Source organism: Lolium rigidum, chromosome 2 (assembly GCF_022539505.1).
Source record: "Lolium rigidum isolate FL_2022 chromosome 2, APGP_CSIRO_Lrig_0.1, whole genome shotgun sequence".
Lineage (NCBI taxonomy): Eukaryota > Viridiplantae > Streptophyta > Magnoliopsida > Poales > Poaceae > Lolium > Lolium rigidum.
The window spans coordinates 2,479,371-2,504,539 of record NC_061509.1 but is presented as its reverse complement, the minus strand read 5'-3'; the positions used below and the strand labels follow the sequence as shown (position 1 = coordinate 2,504,539).

General features: G+C 43.4%; 1 protein-coding gene across 1 annotated transcript; it reads right to left on the bottom strand.

The window, feature by feature from the left end:
- Positions 1-24,113: 24,113 nt before the first annotated feature.
- On the bottom strand, positions 24,114-25,169 carry LOC124685820 (polygalacturonase inhibitor-like). Its single transcript, XM_047219855.1, has one exon. It carries the CDS (start codon positions 25,167-25,169, stop codon positions 24,114-24,116), a length of 1,056 nt encoding a protein of 351 aa, XP_047075811.1.

The window sequence follows — 25,169 nt, the reverse complement described above, 5'->3', positions numbered from 1 at the left end:
TAGAGGGTTAGTGCATAATTGAAAATTCATATATTCAGAGGTGAAATAATCATTCTTAACACTTCTGGACATTGCACAAAGCTACTGAAAGTTAATGGAACAAAGAAATCCATCAAACATAGCAAAACAGGCAATGCGAAATAAAAGGCAGAATCTGTCAAAACAGAACAGTCCATAAAAACGAATTTTTCTGGGGCACTTAACTTGCTCAGATGAAAATGCTCAAATTGAATGAAAGTTGCGTACATATCTGAGGATCACGCACGTAAATTGGCAGATTTTTATGAGTTACCTACAGACGGGGCGGCTCAATTTCGTGACAGCAAGAAATCTGTTTTTGCGCAGTAATCCAAATCTAGTATTGACTTTACTATCAAAGACTTTACTTGGCACAACAATGCAATAAAATAAAGGTAAGGAGAGATTGCTACAGTAGTAACAACTTCCAAGACTCAAATATAAAACAAAAGTGCATAAGTAAAATAATGGGTTGTCTCCCATAAGCGCTTTTCTTTAACGCCTTTCAGCTAGGCGCAGAAAGTGTGAATCAAGTATTGTCAAGAGACGAAGCATCAACATCAATAGGTATCTTAGATGATCCATCATCCATAGTGGTGCTAAGGGCTTTGTCAATTTTAGGCCTATAATAGTTTTTTGGCTTAGGCACTTTAGAGACATACATGAATCTTTGCTCCTTACCCACATAGGCTTTCTCCTTAAACTTTAGAGAAGAAAAAGTTGAACCCAAGGTTCCCATAGCTTTTTCAAGTTCACTAATCCTATGGGTTCGATTATCATGAGTAGCACAAGTTTCTAAAACGGCAATTCTCTCATTAATTCCGCCTAGTGATTTATCAAGTTTGTCAGTGCTATTAAGTAATATTCCCAATTTAGTCTCAATACTCGGAAGATCTTTCTCTATGGCTTCCAACTTTTTCATGACATCATCAAGAGAGATTTCAATTTTAGCTTCATTAACAGGTGGTATTCCAACTAGACTCTCAATGATGCAACTAGCTTCTAAAACAGGAGTGCCTAGGAAATTACCTCCCGCAAGAGTATCAAGAACATACCTATTCCAACTAGAGATACCAACATAAAAATTCCTAAGTAGTATAATAGTGGAGTGTTTCTTAATGCACCCCTATGATGAGCATCGCTAATTCTATACCAAACATCTTTAAAACTTTCTCCCCCTTGTTGCTTAAACGAACGAACTTCAACTTCAGGATTACTCATTTTTTAGCAGTAGTAAATAAAGCAAACTAAATAAAGTAAATGCAAGTAACTAATTTTTTGTGTGTTTTTGATATGAGAACAAGACAGTAAATAAAGTAAAACTAGCAACTAATTTTTTTTGTGTTTTTGATATAAGAGCAAACAAAGCAGTAAATAAAATAAAGTAAGCAAGACAAAAATAAAGTAAAGAGATTGGATGTGGGAGACTCCCCTTGCAGCGTGTCTTGATCTCCCCGACAACGGCGCCAGAAAATATGCTTGATGGCGTGTAATGCACACGTCCGTTGGGAACCCCAAGAGGAAGGTGTGATGCGCACAGCAGCAAGTTTTCCCTCAGTAAGAAACCAAGGTTATCGAACCAGTAGGAGTCAAGGAACACGTGAAGGTTGTTGGTGGCGGAGTGTAGTGCGGCGCAACACCGGGGATTCCAGCGCCAACGTGGAACCTGCACAACACAATCAAAGTACTTTCCCCAACGTAACAGTGAGGTTGTCAATCTCACCGGCTTGCTGTAAACAAAGGATTAGATGTATAATGTGGAAGATGATGTTTGTTTGCGAAGAACAGTAAAGAACAAGTATTGCAGTAGATTGTATTTCAGATGTAAAGAATGGATCGGGGTCCACAGTTCACTAGTGGTGTCTCTCCCATAAGATAAATAGCATGTTGGGTGAACGAATTACAGTCGGGCAATTGACAAATAAAGAAGGCATAACAATGCACATACATATATCATGATGAGTACTATGAGATTTAATCAGGTCATTACGACAAAGTACATAGACCGCTATCCAGCATGCATCTATGCCTAAAAAGTCCACTTTCAGGTTATCATCCGAACCTCTTCCAGTATTAAGTTGAAAACAACAGACAATTGCATTAAGTATGATGTGTAATGTAATCAACACAAATATCCTTAGACAAAGCATCGATGTTTTATCCCTAGTGGCAACAACACATCCACAACCTTAGAACTTTCCGTCATCGTCCCTGCATTCAATGGAGGCATGAACCCACTATCGAGCATAAACACTCCCTCTTGGAGTCACAAGTATCAACTTGGCCAGAGCCTCTACTAGCAACGGAGAGCATGCAAGAACATAAACAACATATATGATAGATTGATAATCAACTTGACATAGTATTCAATATTCATCGGATTCCAACAAACACAACATGTAGCATTACAAATAGATGATCTTGATCATGATAGGCAGCTCACAAGATCTAACATGATAGCACAATGAGGAGAAGACAACCATCTAGCTACTGCTATGGACCCATAGTCCAAGGGTGGACTACTCACACATCGATCCGGAGGCGATCATGGCGATGAAGAGACCTCCGGGAGATGATTCCCCTCTCCGGCAGGGTGCCGGAGGCGATCTCCTGAATCCCCCGAGATGGGATTGGCAGCGGCGGCGTCTCTGGAAGGTTTTCCGTATCGTGGCTCTCGGTACAGAGGGTTTCGCGACAAAGGCTTTAAGTAGGCGGAAGGGCGGAGTCGGAGGGGTCACGGGGGCCCCACACGCTAGGGCTGCGCGGGCCCCCCTTAGGCCGCGCCGCCCTAGTGTGGCGGCGCCCCGTGGCCCCACTTCGTTTCTCCCTCGGTCTTCTGGAAGCTTCGTGGAAAAATAGGACCCTGGGCGTTGATTTCGTCCAATTTCGAGAATATTTCCTTTGAAGGATTTCTGAAACCAAAAACAGCAGAAAACAACAACTGGCTCTTTGGCATCTCGTCAATAGGTTAGTGCCGGAAAATGCATAAATATGACATATAATGTGTATAAAACATGTGAGTATCATCATAAAAGTAGCATGGAACATAAGAAATTATAGATACGTTTGGGACGTATCAGTCTCCGGAACCGCTCCTCCTTGCGATCCTGCACGGGAGAGGGCGAATTAGGTTTTTGGGAAGCGCTCTACGCGACTGCTCAAGCTCTTCATCACGGGTCGCCTTTCGTCCAAGTCGGGCGGTGCTGCCTACCGTCGTCTTCAACGCCGTCTACTTCGACCCGTCGTCCCTGTCGTCAACAACGTTGTCATCAACAACGTTATCGCTGCGACATCATCTGCTACACCTCCACCGCCACCTCCACCAGATCGGTACGTGAGACATATCTTGATCTGTTTAGCGATGGATGGTTTACCGTTTGTGCTGCTGCTACTCATGTTGATTAATGCATCTAGTATGTTTGAGTTTCACATGTTAGTAGTTGTTGTCATCATGTTTTATATTCTGGAATTAATCATGGAAATTGTGCCTAATTCTCCAACAATCCAAAAACCTAATTGTAGGCAATTTCCTGAGTTAACAATGGCTGGTTTTGCTGATGCACTCAGGCCGGATAAGTTTACCGGTGTGCACTTTAAGAGGTGGCAGGTTAAGGCCACGCTCGGCTTACTCATCCGAAAGTGTTCGAAGTTAGTGATGGTTTACCTGAAGGAACTATATCTGACCAAGATCAGAACAAGTTCAAGGAAAACAATACTCTCTTCGTCGGATGCGTTCTGAGTATTCTTGCTGATCGTCTGTGTGATGTGTGATATGTCTCAAACGTATCTATAATTTCTTATGTTCCATGCTACTTTTATGATGATACTCACATGTTTTATACACATTCTATGTCATATTTATGCATTTTCTGGCACTAACCTATTGACAAGATGCCGAAGAGCAAGTTGATGTTTTCTGCTGTTTTTGGTTTCAGAAATCCTAGTAAGGAAATATTCTCGGAATTGGACGAAATCAACGCCCAGGGTCTTATTTTTCCACGAAGCTTCCAGAAGACCGAAAGGGAAACGAAGTGGGGCCACAGGGCGCCGCCACACTAGGGCGGCGCGGCCCAGGTCTTGGCCGCGCGGCCCTAGAGTGTGGGGCCCCCGTGCCTCCTCCGACTCCGCCCTTCCGCCTACTTAAAGCCTTCGTCGCGAAACCCCCAGTACCGAGAGCCACGATACGGAAAACCTTCCAGAGACGCCGCCGCCGCCAATCCCATCTCGAGGGATTCAGGAGATCGCCTCCGGCACCCTGCCGGAGAGGGGAATCATCTCCCGGAGGTCTCTTCATCGCCATGATCGCCTCCGGATCGATGTGTGAGTAGTCCACCCCTGGACTATGGGTCCATAGCAGTAGCTAGATGGTTGTCTTCTCCTCATTGTGCTATCATGTTAGATCTTGTGAGCTGCCTATCATGATCAAGATCATCTATTTGTAATGCTACATGTTGTGTTTGTTGGGATCCGATGAATATTGAATACTATGTCAAGTTGATTATCAATCCATCATATATGTTGTTTATGTTCTTGCATGCTCTCCGTTGCTAGTAGAGGCTCTGGCCAAGTTGATACTTGTAACTCCAAGAGGGAGTATTTATGCTCGATAGTGGGTTCATGCCTCCATTGAATCTGGGGGAGTGACAGCAACCTCTAAGGTTGTGGATGTGCTGTTTCCACTAGGGATAAAACATCGATGCTTTGTCTAAGGATATTTGTGTTGATTACATTACGCACCATACTTAATGCAATTGTCTGTTGTTTGCAACTTAATACTGGAAGGGGTTCGGATGATAACTCTGAAGGTGGACTTTTTAGGCATAGATGCATGTTGGATAGCGATCTATGTACTTTGTCGTAATGCTCCGATTAAATCTCATAGTACTCATCATGATATATGTATGTGCATTGTTATGCCTTCTTTATTTGTCAATTGCCCAACTGTAATTTGTTCACCCAACATGCTATTTATCTTATGGGAGAGACACCACTAGTGAACTATGGACCCCGGACCATTCTTTACATCTGAAATACAATCTACTGCAATTGTTCTTTACTGTTCTTCGCAAACAAACATCATCTTCCACACTATACATCTAATCCTTTGTTTACAGCAAGCTGGTGAGATTGACAACCTCACTGTTACGTTGGGACAAAGTACTTTGATTGTGTTGTGCAGGTTCCACGTTGGCGCCGGAATCCCTGGTGTTGCGCCGCACTACACTCCGCCACCAACGACCTTCACGTGTTCCTTGACTCCTACTGGTTCGATAACCTTGGTTTCTTACTGAGGGAAAACTTGCTGCTGTACGCATCACACCTTCCTCTTGGGGTTCCCAACGGACGTGTGTCTTGCACGCCATCAAGCAACTTTTTCTGGCGCCGTTGCCGGGGAGATCAAGACACGCTGCAAGGGGAGTCTCCCACATCCAATCTCTTTACTTTGTTTTTGTCTTGCTTTACTTTACTTTATTTAATGCTTTGTTTGCTCTCTATATCAAAAATACAAAAAAAATTAGTTACTTGCATTACTTTATTTACTGTCTTGTTTGCATTCTCTATATTAAAAACACAAAAAAATTAGTTACTTGCATTTACTTTATTTAGTTTGCTTTATTTACTACTGCTAAAATGAATACTCCTGAGAACACTAAGTTGTGTGATTTCACTAGTTAGGCTTAATGGAAAACAACAAAAATATTAGAGATCTTTATAGTATTTATCTTGAGTTAGGACATGACGTGTTTGAAGAGAAAATTAAAAAACTCATGGAATTTTGTTTGCAAAATAGTTGTAGCAATGTTATTAGCATGAACTCTTTGAACACTATTATTGCTAATGCAATGGACGAATTTAATCTTGGGGAAGCTGGTTTTGATGAGCATGATATTTTTAGTCCCCCAAGCATGGAGGAGAGAATTTACTTTGATGACACTTTTCCTCCCATTTATGATGATATTGGTATTTTGGTGCCACCTACTATTGAGGATAAAGTTTATTATGATTATACTATGCCTCCTACATTTGATGATTATGGTGATGAGAATAATAATGATAGCTACTTTGTTGAATTTGCTCCCACTACAATTAATAAGAATGACTATGCTTATGTTGGGAGTAGTAATTATTTTATGCATGAGACTCATGATAAGAATGCTTTATGTGATAGTTATATTGTTGAGTTTGTTCATGATGCTACTGGAAATTATTATGAGAGAGTAAAATATGGTTGTAGAAATTTTCATGTTACTAAAACACCTCTCTATATGCTGAAATTTTTGAAGTTACACTTGTTTTGTCTTCCTATGCTATTCACTTTGTTCTTCATTGACTTGTTTATTTACAAGATTCCTTTTCATAGGAAGTGGATTAGGCTTAAATTTGTTTCATACTTGATTTTTGATGCTCTCTTTGCTTCAACTCTCATCCTTATGCGAGTGCATCATTAAATTTACTGAGCCCATCTTAATGGCTATAAAAAAAGCACTTCTTGCGAGATAACCCATGTTTTTATTTTGCTACTGTTTTGTTGAGTCTTGGAAGTTGTTATTACTGTAGCAACCTCTCCTTATCTTTATTTCATTGCATTGTTGTGCCAAGTTAAGTCTTTGATAGTAAAGTCAATACTAGATTTGGATTACTGCGCAGAAACAGATTTTTGGCTGTCACGGAATTGAGCCGCCCCGTTTGTAGGTAACTCAGAAAATCTGCCAATTTACGTGCGTGATCCCCAGATATGTACGCAACTTTCATTCAATTTGAGCATTTTCATCTGAGCAAGTTAAGTGCCCCAGAAAAATTCGTCTTTACGGTACGTTCTGTTTTGACAGATTCTGCCTTTTATTTCGCATTGCCTGTTTTGCTATGTTTGATGGATTTCTTTGTTCCATTAACTTTCAGTAGCTTTGTGAAATGTCTAGAAGTGTTAAGAATGATTATGTCACCTCTGAATATATGAATTTTCAATTATGCACTAACCCTCTAATGAGTTTGTTTTGAGTTTGGTGTGGAGGAAGTTTTCAAGGGTCAAGAGAGGAGGATGATACAATATGATCAAGAAGAGTGAAAAGTCTAAGCTTGGGGATGCCCCGTGGTTCATCCTCGCATATTTTGAGAAGACTCAAGCATCTAAGCTTGGGGATGCCCAAGGCATCCCTTCTTCATCGACAACTTATCGAGGTCACCTCTAGTGAAACTATATTTTTATTCCGTCACATCTTATGTGCTTTACTTGGAGCGTCTGTTTGTTTTTGTTTTTGTTTTTGTTTGAATAAAATCGGATCCTAGCATTCTTTGTTTGGGAGAGAGACACGCTCCGCTGTTGCATATGAATACATGTGTTCTTAGCTTTACTTTTAATGTTCATGGCAAAAGTTGAAACTACTTCGTTCATTGTTATATGGTTGGAAACAGAAAATGCTGCATGTGGTAATTGGTATAATGTCTTGAATAATTTGATACTTGGCAATTGTTGTGCTCATATAGATCATGTTTAAGCTCTTGCATCATGTACTTTGCACCTATTAATGAATAACTACATAGAGCTTGTTAAAATTTGGTTTGCAAGATTGGCTTCTCTAGAGTCTAGATATTTTCTGGTTAAGGTGTTTGAACAACAAGGAGACGATGTAAAGCCTTATAATACTTACAATATGTTCATATGTGAGCTTTGCTGCACCTTTTATACTTGAGTTTGCTTCAAACAACCTTGCTAGCCTAGCCTTGTATTGAGAGGAATTCTTCTCGTGCATCCAAATCCTTGAGCCAAATACTATGCCATTTGTGTCCACCATACCTACCTACTACATGGTATTTCTCTGCCATTCCAAAGTACATTACTTGAGTGCTACCTTTAAAAATTCTATTCTTTTCCTTTACAATATATAGCTCATGGGAAAAATAGCCTTAAAAACTATTGTGGTGAAGAATATGTACTTATGTGTCTTATTTCTTAATAAGTTGCTTGTTGAGCGGTAACCATGTTTCTGGGGACGCCATCAACTTTTACACCTTTGTTGAATATCATGTGAGCTGCTATGCATGTTCGTCTTTTCTGAAGTAAGGGCGATTTTCATGATCAAATGGTTTGAGTATGCATATTGTTAGAGAAGAACATTGGGCCGCTAACTAAAGCCATGATCCATGGTGGAAGTTTCAGTTTGGACAATTAATCCTCAATCTCTTATGAGAATTTTATCTCGTTGTTGAATGCTTATGCATTAAAGAGGAGTCCATTATCTCGTTGTCTATGTTGTCCCGGTATGGATGTCTAAGTTGAGAATAATCAAAAGCGAGAAATCCAATGCGAGCTTTCTCCTTAGACCTTTGTACGAGCAGCATAGAGGTACCCCTTTGTGACACTTGGTTAAAACATATGCTATGCAATGATAATCCATGTTAATCCAAGCTAATTAGGACAAGGTGCGAGCACTATTGGTATACTATGCATGAGGCTTGCAACTTATAGGATATCTTATACTCCCTCCGTTCTCTTTTAATTGACTCAGATTTAGTACAACTTTGTACTAAATTTGAGTCAATTAAAAAAGAACGGAGGGAGTACATAACACATATGATTTATTACTACCGTTGACAAAATTGTTTCTATGTTTTCAAAATGAAAAGCTCTAGCACAAAAATAGTAATCCATGCTTCCCTCTGCGAAGGGCCAATCTTCTACTTTATTGTTGAGTCAGTTTACCTATTCCTTCTATCTTAGAAGCAAACACTTGTATCAACTGCGTGCATTGATTCTTACATGTTTACCTGTTGCACTTGTTATATTACTTTGTGTTGACAATTATCCATGAGATAAATATGTTGAAGTTGAAAGCAACAGCTGAAACTTATATCTTCCTTTGTGTTGCTTCAAAGCTTTCCACTAAGAATTTATTGCTTTATGAGTAACTCTTATGCAAGTCTTATTGATGCTTGTCTTGAAAGTATTATTCATGAAAAGTCTTTTCTATATGATTCATTTGTTTACTCATTATCTTTGCCATTGCTTCGAATCGCTGAATTCATCTCATATGCTTTACAATAGTATTGACCAAGATTATGATAGCATGTCACTTCAGAAATTATCCTTGTTATCGTTTACCTATGATGTCTACGTTCCCCCTCCTTTCCTGTAGACAGTGTTGGGCCTCCAAGAGTAGAGGTTTGTAGAACAGCAGCAAGTTTCCCTTAAGTGGATACCCAAGGTTTATCGAACTCAGGGAGGAAGAGGTCAAAGATATCCCTCTCATGCAACCACTGCAACCACAAAGCAAGAAGTCTCTTGTGTCCCCAACACACCAAATAGGTGCACTAGTTCGGCGAAGAGATAGTGAAATACGGGTGGTATGAATAAGTATGAGCAGTAGCAACGGTGCCGAGAAAAGTGCTTGGCGTGTAGTTGATGGTGGTGGTATTGCAGCGGTAGTAACGCGATAAAACGATAAACAAGCGGTAGTAACGCAGTAGTAGTAACGCAGCAGTAGTAAACAAGCGGTAGTAACTCAGCGGTATTTAGGAACAAGGCCTAGGGAATAGACTTTCACTAGTGGACACTCTCAACATCGATCACATAACAGAACAGATAAATGCATACTCTACACTTTTGTTGGATGATGAACATATTGCGTAGGATTACACGAACCCTCAATGCCGGAGTTAACAAGCTCCACAATAATGCTCATGTTTAAGTAACCTTTAGTGTAAGATAGATCAACGCTACTAAACCAAGTACTAGCATAGCATGCACACTTGTCACCTTCATGCATATGTAGGAGGAATAGATCACATCAATATTATCATAGCAATAGTTAACTCCATAATCTACAAGAGATCACGATCATAGCATAAACCAAGTACTAACACGGTGCACCCACTGTCGCCTTTACACACGTGCGGGAGGAATAGAACTACTTTAATAACATCACTAGAGTAGCACATAGATAGTAGTGATACAAACTCATATGAATCTCAATGAGATCATTGTATTGAAGTACATGGAAGAGAGATGAACCACATAGCTACCGGTACAGCCCCGAGCCTCGATGGAGAACTACTCCCTCCTCATGGGAGCAGCAGCGGTGATGAAGATGGCGGTGGAGATGGCAGCGGTGTTGATGGAGATGGCAGCGGTGTCGATGGAGAAGCCTTCGGGGGCACTTCCCCGCTCCGGCGGGGTGCCGGAACAGAGTTCTGTCCCCGGATTGGAGTTTCGCGATGGCGGCGGCGCCACGGAGTCTTTTACTGGGTTTCGTCAATTGGTATCGGGTTTTCGATCCGGGGGCTTCTTATAGGCGAAGAGGCGGCGCGGGAGGGCTGACGGGGGGCCACACCATAGGGCGGCGCGGCCCCCCTCGGCCGCGCCGGCCTAGGGTTTGGTGGCCTGTGGCCCCCTCACGGTCCTTCCCGGGTGTTACGGATGCTTCCGATGAAAATAGGAACTTTGGCGTTGATTTCGTCCGATTCAGAGAATATTTCGTTACTAGGATTTCCGAAACCAAAAACAGCGAGAAAACGAGAGCGGCACTTCGGCATCTTGTTAATAGGTTAGTTCCGGAAAATGCACGAATATGACATAAAGTGTGCATAAAACATGTAGATAACATCAATAATGTGGCATGGAACACAAGAAATTATCGATACGTTGGAGACGTATCAGCATCCCCAAGCTTAGTTACTGCTCGTCCCGAGCGAGGTAAAACGATAACAAAGATAATTTACGGAGTGACATGCCATCATAACCTTGATCATACTATTTGTACAAGCATATGTAGTGAATGCAGCGATCAAAACAATGTATATGACATGGGTAAACAAGCTGAATCATAAAGCAAAGACTTTTCATGAATAGCACTTCAAGACAAGCATCAATAAGTCTTGCATAAGAGTTAACTCATAAAGCAATAATTCAAAGTAGAGGCATTGAAGCAACACAAAAGAAGATGAAGTTTCAGCGGTTGCTTTCAACTTGTAACATGTATATCTCATGGATAATTGTCAATGCAAAGCAATATAACAAATGCAATATGCAAATATGTAAGAATCAATGCACAGTTCACACAAGTGTTTGCTTCTTGAGGTGGAGAGAAATAGGTGAGCTGACTCAACATAAAAGTAAAAGAATGGTCCTTCAAAGAGGAAAGCATCGATTGCTATATTTGTGCTAGAGCTTTGATTTTGAAAACATATAGAGAGCATAAAAATAAAGTTTTGAGAGGTGTATGTTGTTGTCAACGAATGGTAGTGGGCACTCTAACCCCCTTGCCAGACAAACCTTCAAAGAGCGGCTCCCATTTTATTTTATTTTTGGATGGCACTCCTTCCAACCTTTCTTTCACAAACCATGGCTAACCGAATCCTCGGGTGCACGCCAACAATCTCATACCATGAAGGAGTACCTTTTTATTTTAGTTTTATTATGATGACACTCCTCCCAACCTTTGCTTACACAAGCCATGGCTAACCGAATCCTTCGGGTGCCGTCCAACAATCACATACCATGGAGGAGTGTCTATTTTTAGTTTGTTAATTTGGGACTGGGAATCCCATTGCCGGCTCTTTTTGCAAAATTATTGGATAAGCGGATGAAGCCACTAGTCCATTGGTGAAAGTTGCCCAACAAGATTGAAAGATAAACACCACATACTTCCTCATGAGCTATAAAACATTGACACAAATAAGAGGTAATAAATTTTGAATTGTTTAAAGGTAGCACTCAAGCAATTTACTTTGGAATGGCGGAGAAATACCATGTAGTAGGTAGGTATGGTGGACACAAATGGCATAGTGTTGGCTCAAGTATTTGGATGCATGAGAAGTATTCCCTCTCGATACAAGGTTTAGGCTAGCAAGGTTGTTTGAGGCAAACACAAGGATGAACTAGTACAGCAAAACTCACATAAAAGACATATTACAAGTATTATAAGACTATACATCGTCTTCCTTGTTGTTCAAACACCTTACTAGAAATTATCTAGACCTTAGAGAGACCAATTATGCAAACCAAATTTTAGCATGCTCTATGTATTTCTTCACTAATGGGTGCAAAGTATATGATGCAAGAGCTTAAACATGAGCACAACAATTGCCAAGTATCACATTACCCAAGACATTATAGCAATTACTACATGTATCATTTTCCAATTCCAACCATATAACAATTTAACGAAGAGGAAACTTCGCCATGAATATTATGAGCTAAGAACACATGTGTTCATATGAACCAGCGGAGCGTGTCTCTCTCCCACACAAGCATGATGTAATCCAATTTATTCAAACAAAAACAAAAACAAAAGCAAACAAACGAGACGCTCCAAGAAAAAGCACATAAGATGTGATGGAATAAAAATATAGTTTCGGGGGAGGAACCTGATAATGTTGTCGATGAAGAAGGGGATGCCTTGGGCATCCCCAAGCTTAGACGCTTGAGTCTTCTTGATATATGCAGGGGTGAACCACCGGGTGCATCCCCAAGCTTAGAGCTTTCACTCTCCTTGATCATAGTATATCATCCTCCTCTCTTGACCCTTGAAAACTTCCTCCACACCAAACTCGAAACAACTCATTAGAGGGTTAGTGGACAATAAAAATTAACATGTTCAGAGGTGACACAATCATTCTTAACACTTCTGGACATTGCATAAAGCTACTGGACATCAATGGATCAAAGAAATTCATCCAACATAGCAAAAGAGGCAATGCGAAATAAAAGGCAGAATCTGTCAAAACAGAACAGTCCGTAAAGATGGATTTTATTAGGCCACCAGACCTGCTCAAACGAAAATGCTCAAATTGAATGAAAGTTGCGTACATATCTGAGGATCATGCTCGTAAATTGGCATAATTTTCTGAGCTTCCTGCAGAGCAGTGGGCTCAGATTCGTGACAGCAAAGAAATCTGGAACTGCGCAGTAATCCAAATCTAGTACTTACTTTTCTATCAACGGCTTAACTTGGCACAACAAAACTCAAAACTAAGATAAGGAGAGGTTGCTACAGTAGTAAACAACTTCCAAGACACAAATATAAAACAAAGTACTGTAGCAAAATAACACATGGGTTATCTCCCAAGAAGTTCTTTCTTTATAGCCATTAAGATGGGCTCAGCGAGTTTTAATGATGCACTCGCAAGAAATAGTATTTGAAGCAAAAGAGAGCATCAAGAGGCAAATTCAAAACACATTTAAGTCTAACATGCTTCCTATGCATAGGAATCTTGTAAATAAACAAGTTCATGAAGAGCAAAGTAACAAGCATAGGAAGATAAAACAAGTGTAGCTTCAAAAATTTCAGCACATAGAGAGGCATTTTAGTAACATGAAAATTTCTACAACCATATTTTCCTCTCTCATAATAACTTTCAGTAGCAACATGAGCAAACTCAACAATATAACTATCAAATGAAGCATTCTTATCATGAGTCTCATGCATAAAATTATTACTCTCCACATAAGCATAATCAATTTTATTAGTTGTAGTGGGAGCAAATTCAACAAAGTAGCTATCATTATTATTCTCATCAAGTGTAGGAGGCATAGTATAATCACAACAAAATTTACTCTCCATAGTAGGTGGCACCAAAAGACCACTATCATTATACATCATAAATAGGAGGCAAAGTATCATCAAAGAAAATTTTCTCCTCAATGCTTGGGGGACTAAAAATATCATGAAAACCAGCTTCCCCAAGCTTAGAACTTTCTATATCATTATCAACAATGGTGTTCAAAGCGTTCATACTAATATTACTACCAGCATGCAAAGAAGATTTCATAGGTTTTTTAATTTTCGCATCAAACAATCCATGTTTTAAATCAGGAAATAGAATAAGAAGCTCACTCTTGTACATTATGCCAAACTAGTGTAAACAAGAAACAACAAGATGCAATTGCAGGATCTAAAGGAAATAGCTTTGAGCACACACACGACGGCGCCGGAAAAATACTTTACACGGGACCGTAGTATGAGAGCCTTTTACCTTTCCTCCCCGGCAACGGCGCCGGAAAAGTGCTTGATGTCTACGTTCCCCCTCCTTTCCTGTAGACGGTGTTGGGCCTCCAAGAGTAGAGGTTTGTAGAACAGCGGCAAGTTTCCCTTAAGTGGATACCCAAGGTTTATCGAACTCGGGGAGGAAGAGGTCAAAGATATCCCTCTCATGCAACCCTGCAACCACAAAGCAAGAAGTCTCTTGTGTCCCCAACACACCAAATAGGTGCACTAGTTCGGCGAAGAGATAGTGAAATACGGGTGGTATGAATAAGTATGAGCGGTAGCAACGGTGCCGAGAAAAGTGCTTGGCGTGTAGTTGATGGTGGTGGTATTGCAGCGATAGTAACGCGATAAAACGATAAACAAGCGGTAGTAACGCAGCAGTAGTAACGCAGCGGTAGTAAACAAGCGGTAGTAACTCAGCGGTATTTAGGAACAAGGCCTAGGGAATAGACTTTCACTAGTGGACACTCTCAACATCGATCACATAACGGAACGAGATAAATGCATACTCTACACTTTTGTTGGATGATGAACATATTGCGTAGGATTACACGAACCCTCAATGCCGGAGTTAACAAGCTCCACAATAATGCTCATGTTTAAGTAACCTTTAGTGTAAGATAGATCAACGCTACTAAACCAAGTACTAGCATAGCATGCACACTTGTCACCTTCATGCATATGTAGGAGGAATAGATCACATCAATATTATCATAGCAATAGTTAACTCCATAATCTACAAGAGATCACGATCATAGCATAAACCAAGTACTAACACGGTGCACCCACTGTCGCCTTTACACACGTGCGGGAGGAATAGAACTACTTTAATAACATCACTAGAGTAGCACATAGATAGTAGTGATACAAACTCATATGAATCTCAATGAGATCATTGTATTGAAGTACATGGAAGAGAGATGAACCACATAGCTACCGGTACAGCCCCGAGCCTCGATGGAGAACTACTCCCTCCTCATGGGAGCAGCAGCGGTGATGAAGATGGCGGTGGAGATGGCAGCGGTGTTGATGGAGATGGCAGCGGTGTCGATGGAGAAGCCTTCCGGGGGCACTTCCCGCTCCGGCGGGGTGCGGAACGGAGTTCTGTCCCCCGGATTGGAGTTTCGCGATGGCGGCGGCGCCACGGAGTCTTTTGCTGGGTTTCGTCAATTGGTATCGGGTTTTCTGATCCGGGGGCTTCTTATAGGCGAAGAGGCGGCGCGGGAGGGCTGACAGGGGGCCACACCATAGGGCGGCGCGGCCCCCCTCCGGCCGCGCCGGCCTAGGGTTTGGTGGCCCTGTGGCCCCCTACGGTCCTTCCGGGTGTTCGGATGCTTCGGATGAAAATAGGAACTTTGGCGTTGATTTCGTCCGATTCGAGAATATTTCGTTACTAGGATTTACTGAAACCAAAAACAGCGAGAAAACGGGAGCGGCACTTCGGCATCTTGTTAATAGGTTAGTTCCCAGAAAATGCACGAATATGACATAAAGTGTGCATAAAACATGTAGATAACATCAATAATGTGGCATGGAACACAAGAAATTATCGATACGTTGGAGACGTATCAACCTACTCGAGGGCGAGTAGGAACTAAGCTTGGGGATGCTTGATACGTCTCAAACGTATCTATAATTTCTTATGTTCCATGCTACTTTTATGATGATACTCACATGTTTTATACACATTATATGTCATATTTATGCATTTTCCGGCACTAACCTATTGACGAGATGCCGAAGAGCCGATTGATGTTTTCTGCTGTTTTTGGTTTCAGAAATCCTAGTAAGGAAATATTCTCGGAATTGGACGAAATCAACGCCCAGGGTCTTATTTTTCCACGAAGCTTCCAGAAGACCGAAAGGGAAACGAAGTGGGGCCACGGGGCGCCGCCACACTAGGGCGGCGCGGCCCTAGCGTGTGGGGCCCCCGTGCCTCCTCCGACTCCGCCCTTCCGCCTACTTAAAGCCTTCGTCGCAAAACCCCCAGTACCGAGAGCCACGATACGGAAAACCTTAAAGAGACGCCGCCGCCGCCAATCCCATCTCGGGGGATTCAGGAGATCGCCTCCGGCACCCTACCGGAGAGGGGAATCATCTCCCGGAGGTCTCTTCATCGCCATGATCGCCTCCGGATCGATGTGTGAGTAGTCCACCCCTGGACTATGGGTCCATAGCAGTAGCTAGATGGTTGTCTTCTCCTCATTGTGCTATCATGTTAGATCTTGTGAGCTGCCTATCATGATCAAGATCATCTATTTGTAATGCTACATGTTGTGTTTGTTGGGATCCGATGAATATTGAATACTATGTCAAGTTGATTATCAATCTATCATATATGTTGTTTATGTTCTTGCATGCTCTCCGTTGCTAGTAGAGGCTCCGGCCAAGTTGATACTTGTGACTCCAAGAGGGAGTATTTATGCTCGATAGTGGGTTCATGCCTCCATTGATTCCGGGACGAGTGACGAAAAGTTCTAAGGTTGTGGATGTCTTGTTGCCACTAGGGATAAAACATCGATGCTTTGTCTAAGGATATTTGTGTTGATTACATTACGCACCATACTTAATGCAATTGTCCGTTGTTTGCAACTTAATACTGGAAGGGGTTCGGATGATAACCTGAAAGTGGACTTTTTAGGCATAGATGCATGCTGGATAGCGGTCTATGTACTTTGTCGTAATGCCCTGATTAAATCTCATAGTACTCATCATGATATATGTATGTGCATTGTTATGCCTTCTGTGTTGTGCAGGTTCCACGTTGGCGCCGGAATCCCTGGTGTTGCGCCGCACTACACTCCGCCACCAACGACCTTCACGTGTTCCTTGACTCCTACTGGTTCGATAACCTTGGTTTCTTACTGAGGGAAAATTTGCTGCTGTACGCATCACACCTTCCTCTTGGGGTTCCCAACGAACGTGTGTCTTGCACGCCATCAATGTGTACATGCACATAACAGACGGTAAAGAGCTCTGGGATGCACTGAATGCTAAATTCGGTGCAACCGATGTAGGCAGTGAACTGTACATCATGGAGAGCTTCCATGACATCAGGATGGTAAACAACCGTTACGTAGTCGAACAAGCTCATGAGATACGAGTGCATTGCGAAAGAGCTTGAACTCCTTAAGTGTGCCTTACCTGACAAGTTTGTGGCTGGATGCATCATCGCTAAGTTGCCCCCTTCATGGAGGAACTTTGCCACAACTCTCAAACACAAGAGACAGGAGATATCAGTTGAAAATTTGATAGCGTCTCTTGATGTTGAGGAGAAAGCTCGGGCTAAGGATAATACTGAGAAAGGAGAGGGCCAGTCTAGCGCCAACATGGTGCAGAAGAAACCCTACAGCAAGAACAAAGGGAATAACAAGCCCTCCTTCAATAAGCCTATGAAGACTACAATCTTCAAGAAGAAGAAGATGATAAACAAAGCAGATCTGAGCTGCTTTACCTGTGGAGAGACTGGCCACTTTTCTAAGGACTGTCCAGAGAGGGCAGACCGCAAGAAAAAGGCGAGACAAGTCAACACGGTGACCGCTAGCAATGCTGATGGGTACGGTAATCTCTTTACTGTTCTTTCGGTTTTTCAATCTCCATGTTGGTGGATTGATACATGTGCTAATTTTCATGTGTGTGCTGACATCTCCATGTTCACTTCTTACCAGGTCGCCCGGGATTCTTCCGTCTTGATGGGGAATGGGTCACATGCTTCTGTTCGTGGTGTTGGCACGGTAGATCTCAAGTTCACTTCGGGGAAGATCGTGCAGCTGAGGAACGTGCAGCATGTCCCTACTATGAACAAGAATCTCGTTAGCGGCTCCCTTCTAGGCAGAGATGGGTTTAAGGCTGTTTTAGAGTCGAATAAAGTAGTTGTTTCCAAGTTTGGACAATTTATTGGTAAAGGCTATGAGTGCGGAGGCTTGTTCCGCTTTTCGCTTTCTGATTTCAGTAATAAGTCTGTGAACCATATTTGTGGCAATGTTAGTGATGATACCAATGTTTGGCATTCTCGTTTATGTCACATTAATTTTGGTTTAATGTCTCGGCTATCCAGTTTAAATTTAATTTCGAATTTCACCATTGCCAAAGGTTCTAAGTGCCATAGTTGTGTGCAATCAAAGCAACCTCGGAAGCCTCACAAGGCGGCCGAGGAGAGAAACTTGGCACCTCTAGAACTCATACATTCTGATCTATGTGAGATGAATGGTGTGTTGACAAAAGGTGGAAAGAGATATTTCATGATATTGATTGATGATGCGACTAGATTTTGCTATGTTTATTTGTTGCGAACTAAAGATTAAGGTTTAGACTACTTTAAAATTTATAAGGCCGAAGTTAAAAATCAACAAGAGAGAAAGATCAAGAGTCTTAGGTCGGATCGTGGTGGTGAATATTTTCCTAAAATCTTTGATGAATTCTGTGAGGAACATGGCATTATTCATGAGAGGACGCCTCCCTATTCGCCCCAATCAAACGGGGTTTCCGAGAGGAAAAACCACACGCTGACTGACTTGGTGAATTCCATGTTAGCCACTGCTGGTTTATCAAAGGCATGGTGGGGGGAGGCTTTATTGACTTCGATCATGTCATGTCCTGAATAGATTTCCTAATAAGAATAAAGATAAAACCCCTTACGAGGAGTGGGCTAGGAGAAAACCATCACTTTCGTATTTGCGCGCACATGGGAATGTTTGGCGAAAGTCAATATTCCAATTACTAAGAAGCGCAAACTTGGACCAAAGACAGTGGATTGTATCTTTCTAGGTTATGCTCCGCGGAGTGTAGGATATAGATTTTTAGTAGTTCAATCCGAGGTACCTGATATGCATGTTGATACTATTATGGAATCTCGTGATGCAACATTTTTTGAGAATATGTTTTCTATGAAAGATATGCATAGCATTGCTAGAATTTCAATTGAGATAATTCCTGAGTCTAGTACATCTAATGAGTATTTTGAACAATCACATGAGAATGTTACTGAGAATGATGACAATCAAGCTCCTAAACGGAGCAAGAGACGAAGGATTGAAAAATCCTTTGGTGACGATTTCATTGTGTACCTGGTGGATGATACTCCCACGTCCATTGCAGAGGCATATGCATCTCCAGATGCAGATGACTGGAAAGAAGCTGTCCATAATGAGATGGACTCGATTCTTTCTAATGGAACTTGGGAGCTATCAGAATGACCCCATGGATGCAAGCCTGTGGGCTGCAAATGGGTGTTCAAGAAGAAGCTAAGACCTGATTGTACTATTGAGAAGTACAAGGCGCGGCTTGTAGCTAAAGGCTACACACAGAGAGAAGGCGAAGATTACTTCGACACCTATTCACCTGTCGCTAGACTTACCACCATTCGAGTACTACTGTCCATGGCTGCCTCCTATGGTCTTATCGTTCATCAAATGGACGTAAAGAAAACTTTTCTTGATGGAGAGTTGGAAGAGGAGATCTATATGGATCAGCCTGATGGGTTCGTAGTAAAAGGTGAAGAAAGAAAGGTGTGTAAGTTACTGAAGTCTTTATATGGCCTGAAACAAGCACCTAAGCAATGGCATGAGAAGTTTGACAGAACTTTGACTTCTGTAGGCTTTGTTGTCAATGAGGCTGACAAGTGCGTTTACTATCGCCATGGTGGGGGCGAAGGTGTCATACTGTGTTTGTATGTGGATGATATTCTGATATTTGGTACAAACATGAAAGTAATACACGAGGTCAAGTCTTTCTTGTCAAAGTGCTTTGATATGAAAGATCCGGGAGAAGCCGATGTGATTCCGAACATCAAGCTTATTAAGAACGAGAGTGGGATTACTCTAACACAATCCCATTATGTTGAGAAGATCTTGAGCCGGTTCGGCTATATTGATAGCAAGTCTTCTCCAACACCTTATGATCCCGAGTGTGACATTACGCAAGAACCGGAGGATTGCCATAGATCAACTGAGATACTCTCAGATTGTTGGCTCACTCATGTACTTAGCGAGCGCGACTAGACCGGACATCTCTTTTGCTGTTAGCAAGTTGAGTAGGTTCATGTCAAACCCGGGTACTGATCATTGGCATGCACTTGATAGGGTCATGCGCTACCTATGTGGTACAATGAGTTATGGGATTCACTATTCAGGGCATCCAGCTGTGCTTGAAGGATATAGTGATTCGAATTGGATCTCAGATGTAGATGATCTGTACGCCACAAGTGGGTATGTAGTTACCTTTGGAGGTGGCGCAGTGTCATGGAGATCTTGCAAGCAAACCATATTGACGAGGTCAACTATGGAAGCAGAACTTACTGCTTTAGACACAACCACTGTTGAATCGGAATGGTTGCGTGAGCTCTTGATGGACTTGCCTGTGGTTGAAAAACCTGTTCCGGCAATCCTTTTGAATTGTGACAATCAAACTGTAATTGTCAAAGTGAACAATTCTAAGGATAACGCGAAGTCATCAAGACACGTCAAGAGACGTTTGAAGTCTGTCGGGAAATTGCGAAACTCCGGAGTAATAACTGTTACATATATTCAAACGAGACAAAAACCTGGCAGATCCCTTTACAAAGGGACTATCACGTAATGTGATAGAAAGTGCATCGAGGGAGATGGGTTTGAGACCCGTTGATGTTACACCATAGTGGTAACCCAACCTTTGTGATCGGAGATCCCGTGAATTAGGACCTGGGAAGAACAAACTAGTAGTTTAATTGAGGAGAGTATTATGTTCCCTCTCTATGTGAAGATGCACAACTCTCAATTGCTGTAAGGCAGGTTGGCAAAAGCCTTAATGTGTTTATGTTGGCTATTTTAGCAAAGATGCTGTCCTACAGAGCATTCTTGAAATAACACACCTATATGAGTTCGATTGTTAAACGTCGCAATCTATGAGATTTGGGTGATCTCTAGTAAACTCATGAAGAGACCACGAAGTATGACGCACATGCTTCACCCACGGGGTAGGCTACTGGCAGCCATGTACTGGTCATGACTTTGAGTGAAACCCTGTTCACGCAAAACTTGCAATTCGAGGCTTAGTCCATTGTTCAAGTGTGAATGGATGTAGCTTAAGGTTCTAGGCGGAAGTTCAACTTAACAGTCTCCGCTGAAACACTGGTATATAAACAAGCAGTGAGTATTGGTAAATCTCTAAATGAGTATTTGAGATCTGGTGGGGGATTGTTGAAATATTGGGCCCACATTTGGTGGCCCATACTAGATTTCAGATTTTCCCTATAAATCTCAAAGCCCACTTAGTGGCAGCCTTGTGAGTTTGAGCCCAAGTTGGTGGCAGGTCACTAGGGAAGTTTAGTCCTACATGGAAAGTTGGGAGGAAGTTAGACCACCTTATAAGGTGGGTTGTTTCACCACTAGTAAGTGAGTGAGAATAGGAGTGCTACACGCGCGCGCTCCTCCTCCTCCTCGCTCGCTCGTCTCGACACGTCACGACGCGCGCGCCGCGCTCGTGGTGAGTGGATTGAGCCTCGAGCCGAGACTTTCCTTACTTTTTGCAGCTCAGGAAAACGAACAGAGTCCTAGACGGACGCGTCGCAGTTAGTCGGTTCGGGTCGCTCCCGGATCGAGGGCTATCTGTAACCGACTCGAAACGTTCGTGCGACATGGGCGTGGCCCACGTTGAGAGCAGGTCTCCGGAACCGCTCGTCCTTGCGATCCTGTACGGGAGAGGGCGAATTAGGTTTTTGGGAAGCGCTCTGCGCGACTGCTCAAGCTCTTCATCACGGGTCGCCTTCCGTCCAAGTCGGGCGGTGCTGCCTACCGTCGTCTTCAACGCCGTCTACTTCGACCCGTCGTCCCTGTCGTCAACAACGTTGTCATCAACAACGTTACTGCTGCGACATCATCTGCTACACCTCCATCGCCACCTCCACCAGATCGGTACGTGCGACATATCTTGATCTGTTTAGCGATGGATGCTTTACCGTTTGTGCTGCTACTCATGTTGATTAATGCACCTAGTATGTTTGAGTTTCACATGTTAGTAGTTGCTGTCATCATGTTTTATATTCTGGAATTAATCATGAAAATTGTGCCTAATTCTCCAACAATATCACCAAGCGGGGAGTTCATATGGATAGCGTATGTACACTTCGTCCTCGTGCCTCGCCATGGCGTTTTCCAGTGCCTACTGCAGCAGCTGTGCTAGGCCCAAGGAATGCCGCCAGAAGATGCCCGCCCCGCCGTCGTCCGGCACCACTGCATGCCCTGTCCTCGCCGCGAGGGCTCCCTGCTTGCCGGAGCTGGCTCCACCCAGGACCGGTTCCTCGCGTTCCAGTTTTCAACCAAGAATGGCTCGCTGGACGTGAATCTAGCGATTAGGCTACCGCGGCAGCCACGGTGGCATGTGGCGGCGGCGGGGTTCGAAGTAGAGGAACCCTAAAAAGAGAGAATTGGAGGTCGGACCTGGTAGAGAAAAACGTTTCAGGCTGGTTGATCGAGCGGAGGGAGAATGCGGGTTAAGTTGACTTACGCGGTGGCACTGTCGGTAAATTCGATCGAAAATTATGGGTAATTACAAAACAGACGAAAATTTTGGAGAGAAACTTACTGCCTTTATTAGTAGGTAAAGATTAGATAGATAATGAAATATATTTTTATATAATATTTATAAAATATTATATTTATTGATAGATTCGTCTAAAAGTTTGGTCAAACTTTACTTGGATTGTCTTTTGAAAACAAAACCTTAAGCTTTGAGATGGACTGTATGTGAATATTGTTAGGAATTGAAAGGGTTCGTTAGTCAATATGAGGCTACAATAATTAAAATTTCCTTAAATGCATGCAAGGTAAAATCAAAATAGAACACAGATCTTGAATTCATAAACGAGGCTCTTCGCTCGTTGCCAGGTTCTCCAGAGTATTTTCGCATGTTGGGGCCCTAAATTAAAACATTACTACTACAACAACTTTCTTCTGTAAACTTAAAAGAATTACAACAGCATATATTCTTCACCCATTGTTGCTGATCCAGTATATATTATCACTTATGGTTTAGTGTGTCAGCAGATCAGAGAAAAATGAGCCTTGCTTACACTTACTGACTCTAGCTCGATAGGTAGACGGATCGTGATTCACGAGTGCTAGACTGCTAGTCGCAGTCTGTAATCAACGGCACGCATCAGGTAGCGGGGCACCACAGCAGGCCCGAGCGAGCGGGAGTGCAAAGTGTGCAAGGGCACAGGGCCCAAATTTTTTTGGGGCCCCAAATTTTGCTGTAAGCCTATATAAACATTCAGCAAAAAAAAAAAGTAAAACAGCCGGCCCTATCCTTTGCCCTTCAAATCGATGGAGAGAGCAAACCAGCGAGGCCGACCGCCGACGGGAATCGATCCATCGATCGAGTCCACCAACCACCGATTCTCAGATGGAGAAACTGCGTATGTGGCCCGACTCCCTACTCCCTAGATGAAGCGGAAGCGACTCAAGTAGTTCGTCAATCGTCATTCTGCTTCTGCACTGCAATTGCCCCTCCGAGTCCCTCTCCCTCCTGATCGATCTTGTGATCAAGCACAACAGGTGCGGCCGATCTCTCCGGCTCTCTCTCATTTCATGTCTCCCCCTCTTTCTTTTCATGTCTGCTTTTTCCGTAAGCCTTAGTAAACTAGTACTCTACTAGATGCCATACATACTGGCCTAGGTGTTATTCTCCTAATTCCCAAATTCGTTTGATTATGATGTATTTTTGTTCATCTATTTTGAAGGAGTCGACATGGAAAAGCTCGAATCCGATTTTCAGAAGCGTAAGAAAAAAGAAAAATAAAGAAAAGGGGGAAAACTGGTTTAATCTCAAAGAGAGGCAATTGACAAGTTTGTTAAAAAGAAACCAAAAGCATCCTCCGATAATCAGTTAGTTGAAATTGGCTTCGACCATTGCACTTGAGAGTGAAGTGTTGGAGAAGATTTATTATGAGGATATTATTGAAGATTTTTCGAAGAACTCTAAAAGGATGAAGTTGTTCAAAAAAAGTATGCAACCGGAAGTTTAATAGGTATGCTTCTTAATGTTTCGAATTTCTGTGTAAGATACTCTGATATATACGTTATAATATGTTGAATAGTCAAAAATTTATTATGCTATAGGGCCCATTTTAAAAATTCACACAGGGCCCCGGATTAAGCCGGCTCGGCCCTGACCACAGAGACACTTGTTGTGCGCGAAGGAGTACAAATCGTACCTCGCCGCCGCGCCCACCGGCACCGCGCCACAGAGCCGGTTGTAGCTGACGTTGAACACCTGCAGGTTGGTGAGGTTGGCCACCACCGCCGGGATGCCGCCGTAGATCATGTTGTGGCTGAGGTCCAGCGAGTCCAGCCGCCTAGTCAGCCGCAGCCCGGACATGTTGAAGCTCAGGGACATGTTGAAGCTCAGGGCGTTGCGCGACAGGTCCGCGGAATCCAGCACTGGCTTGTCATCATCCCCCCGGCCGAACAGCAGCGAGGCGTCGCCTGTCAGCTGGTTCCGCGACAGGTCGATCTGCTCGAAGTTCACGGCGGCGAACTCGACCGGGATGCCGCCGGACAGGTTATTGTGCGAGAGCGACAGGAAGGCCTGCGGCCCGGCCTTGCTGAGGAGCAGCGGCGGGATGCGGCCGGTGAGGCGGTTGCGGCTGAGGTCAACACTGATGAGGCGCGGGGGCGCGCCGAGGGACGCCGGGATGGCGCCGGTAAGCGCGTTGAAGGAGAGGTCCAGCGACTCGAGCGCTTTGAGCGCGCCGAGGAATGACGGCACGGGGCCCGACACGCCGGTGCGCGAGATGGTCAGCTCCTTGAGGCCGGAGAGCCTGACGAGCGCCGCCGGGATGGCACCGGACACACGGGGGAGCTTGAAAAGAAACAGGATCTGGAGGCGGGTGAGCCCGGCGATGGCGTCGCCTGGCACAACACCGGTGATGCCGTCGTCACGCAGGATGGCGAGGCTAACGACGCGGCCCGTGGTCCCCCCGGAGCCGTCGTCGTCCGAACAGTCGATGCCGGGCCAGTGACAGCACGGGATGTCGGGCGTCCATGACACGAAGGAGGAGGCGTTGCTGAAGGCAGCCTTGACGGCGAGGAGAGCCGCTTCGTCGCCGCCGTGGCACGCCTTCTTCTCGGCGCCGGCAGCGGCGCCGGCGGCGAGGAGTAGCAGGACGGCGAGTATGTGAATTGCGCGCAT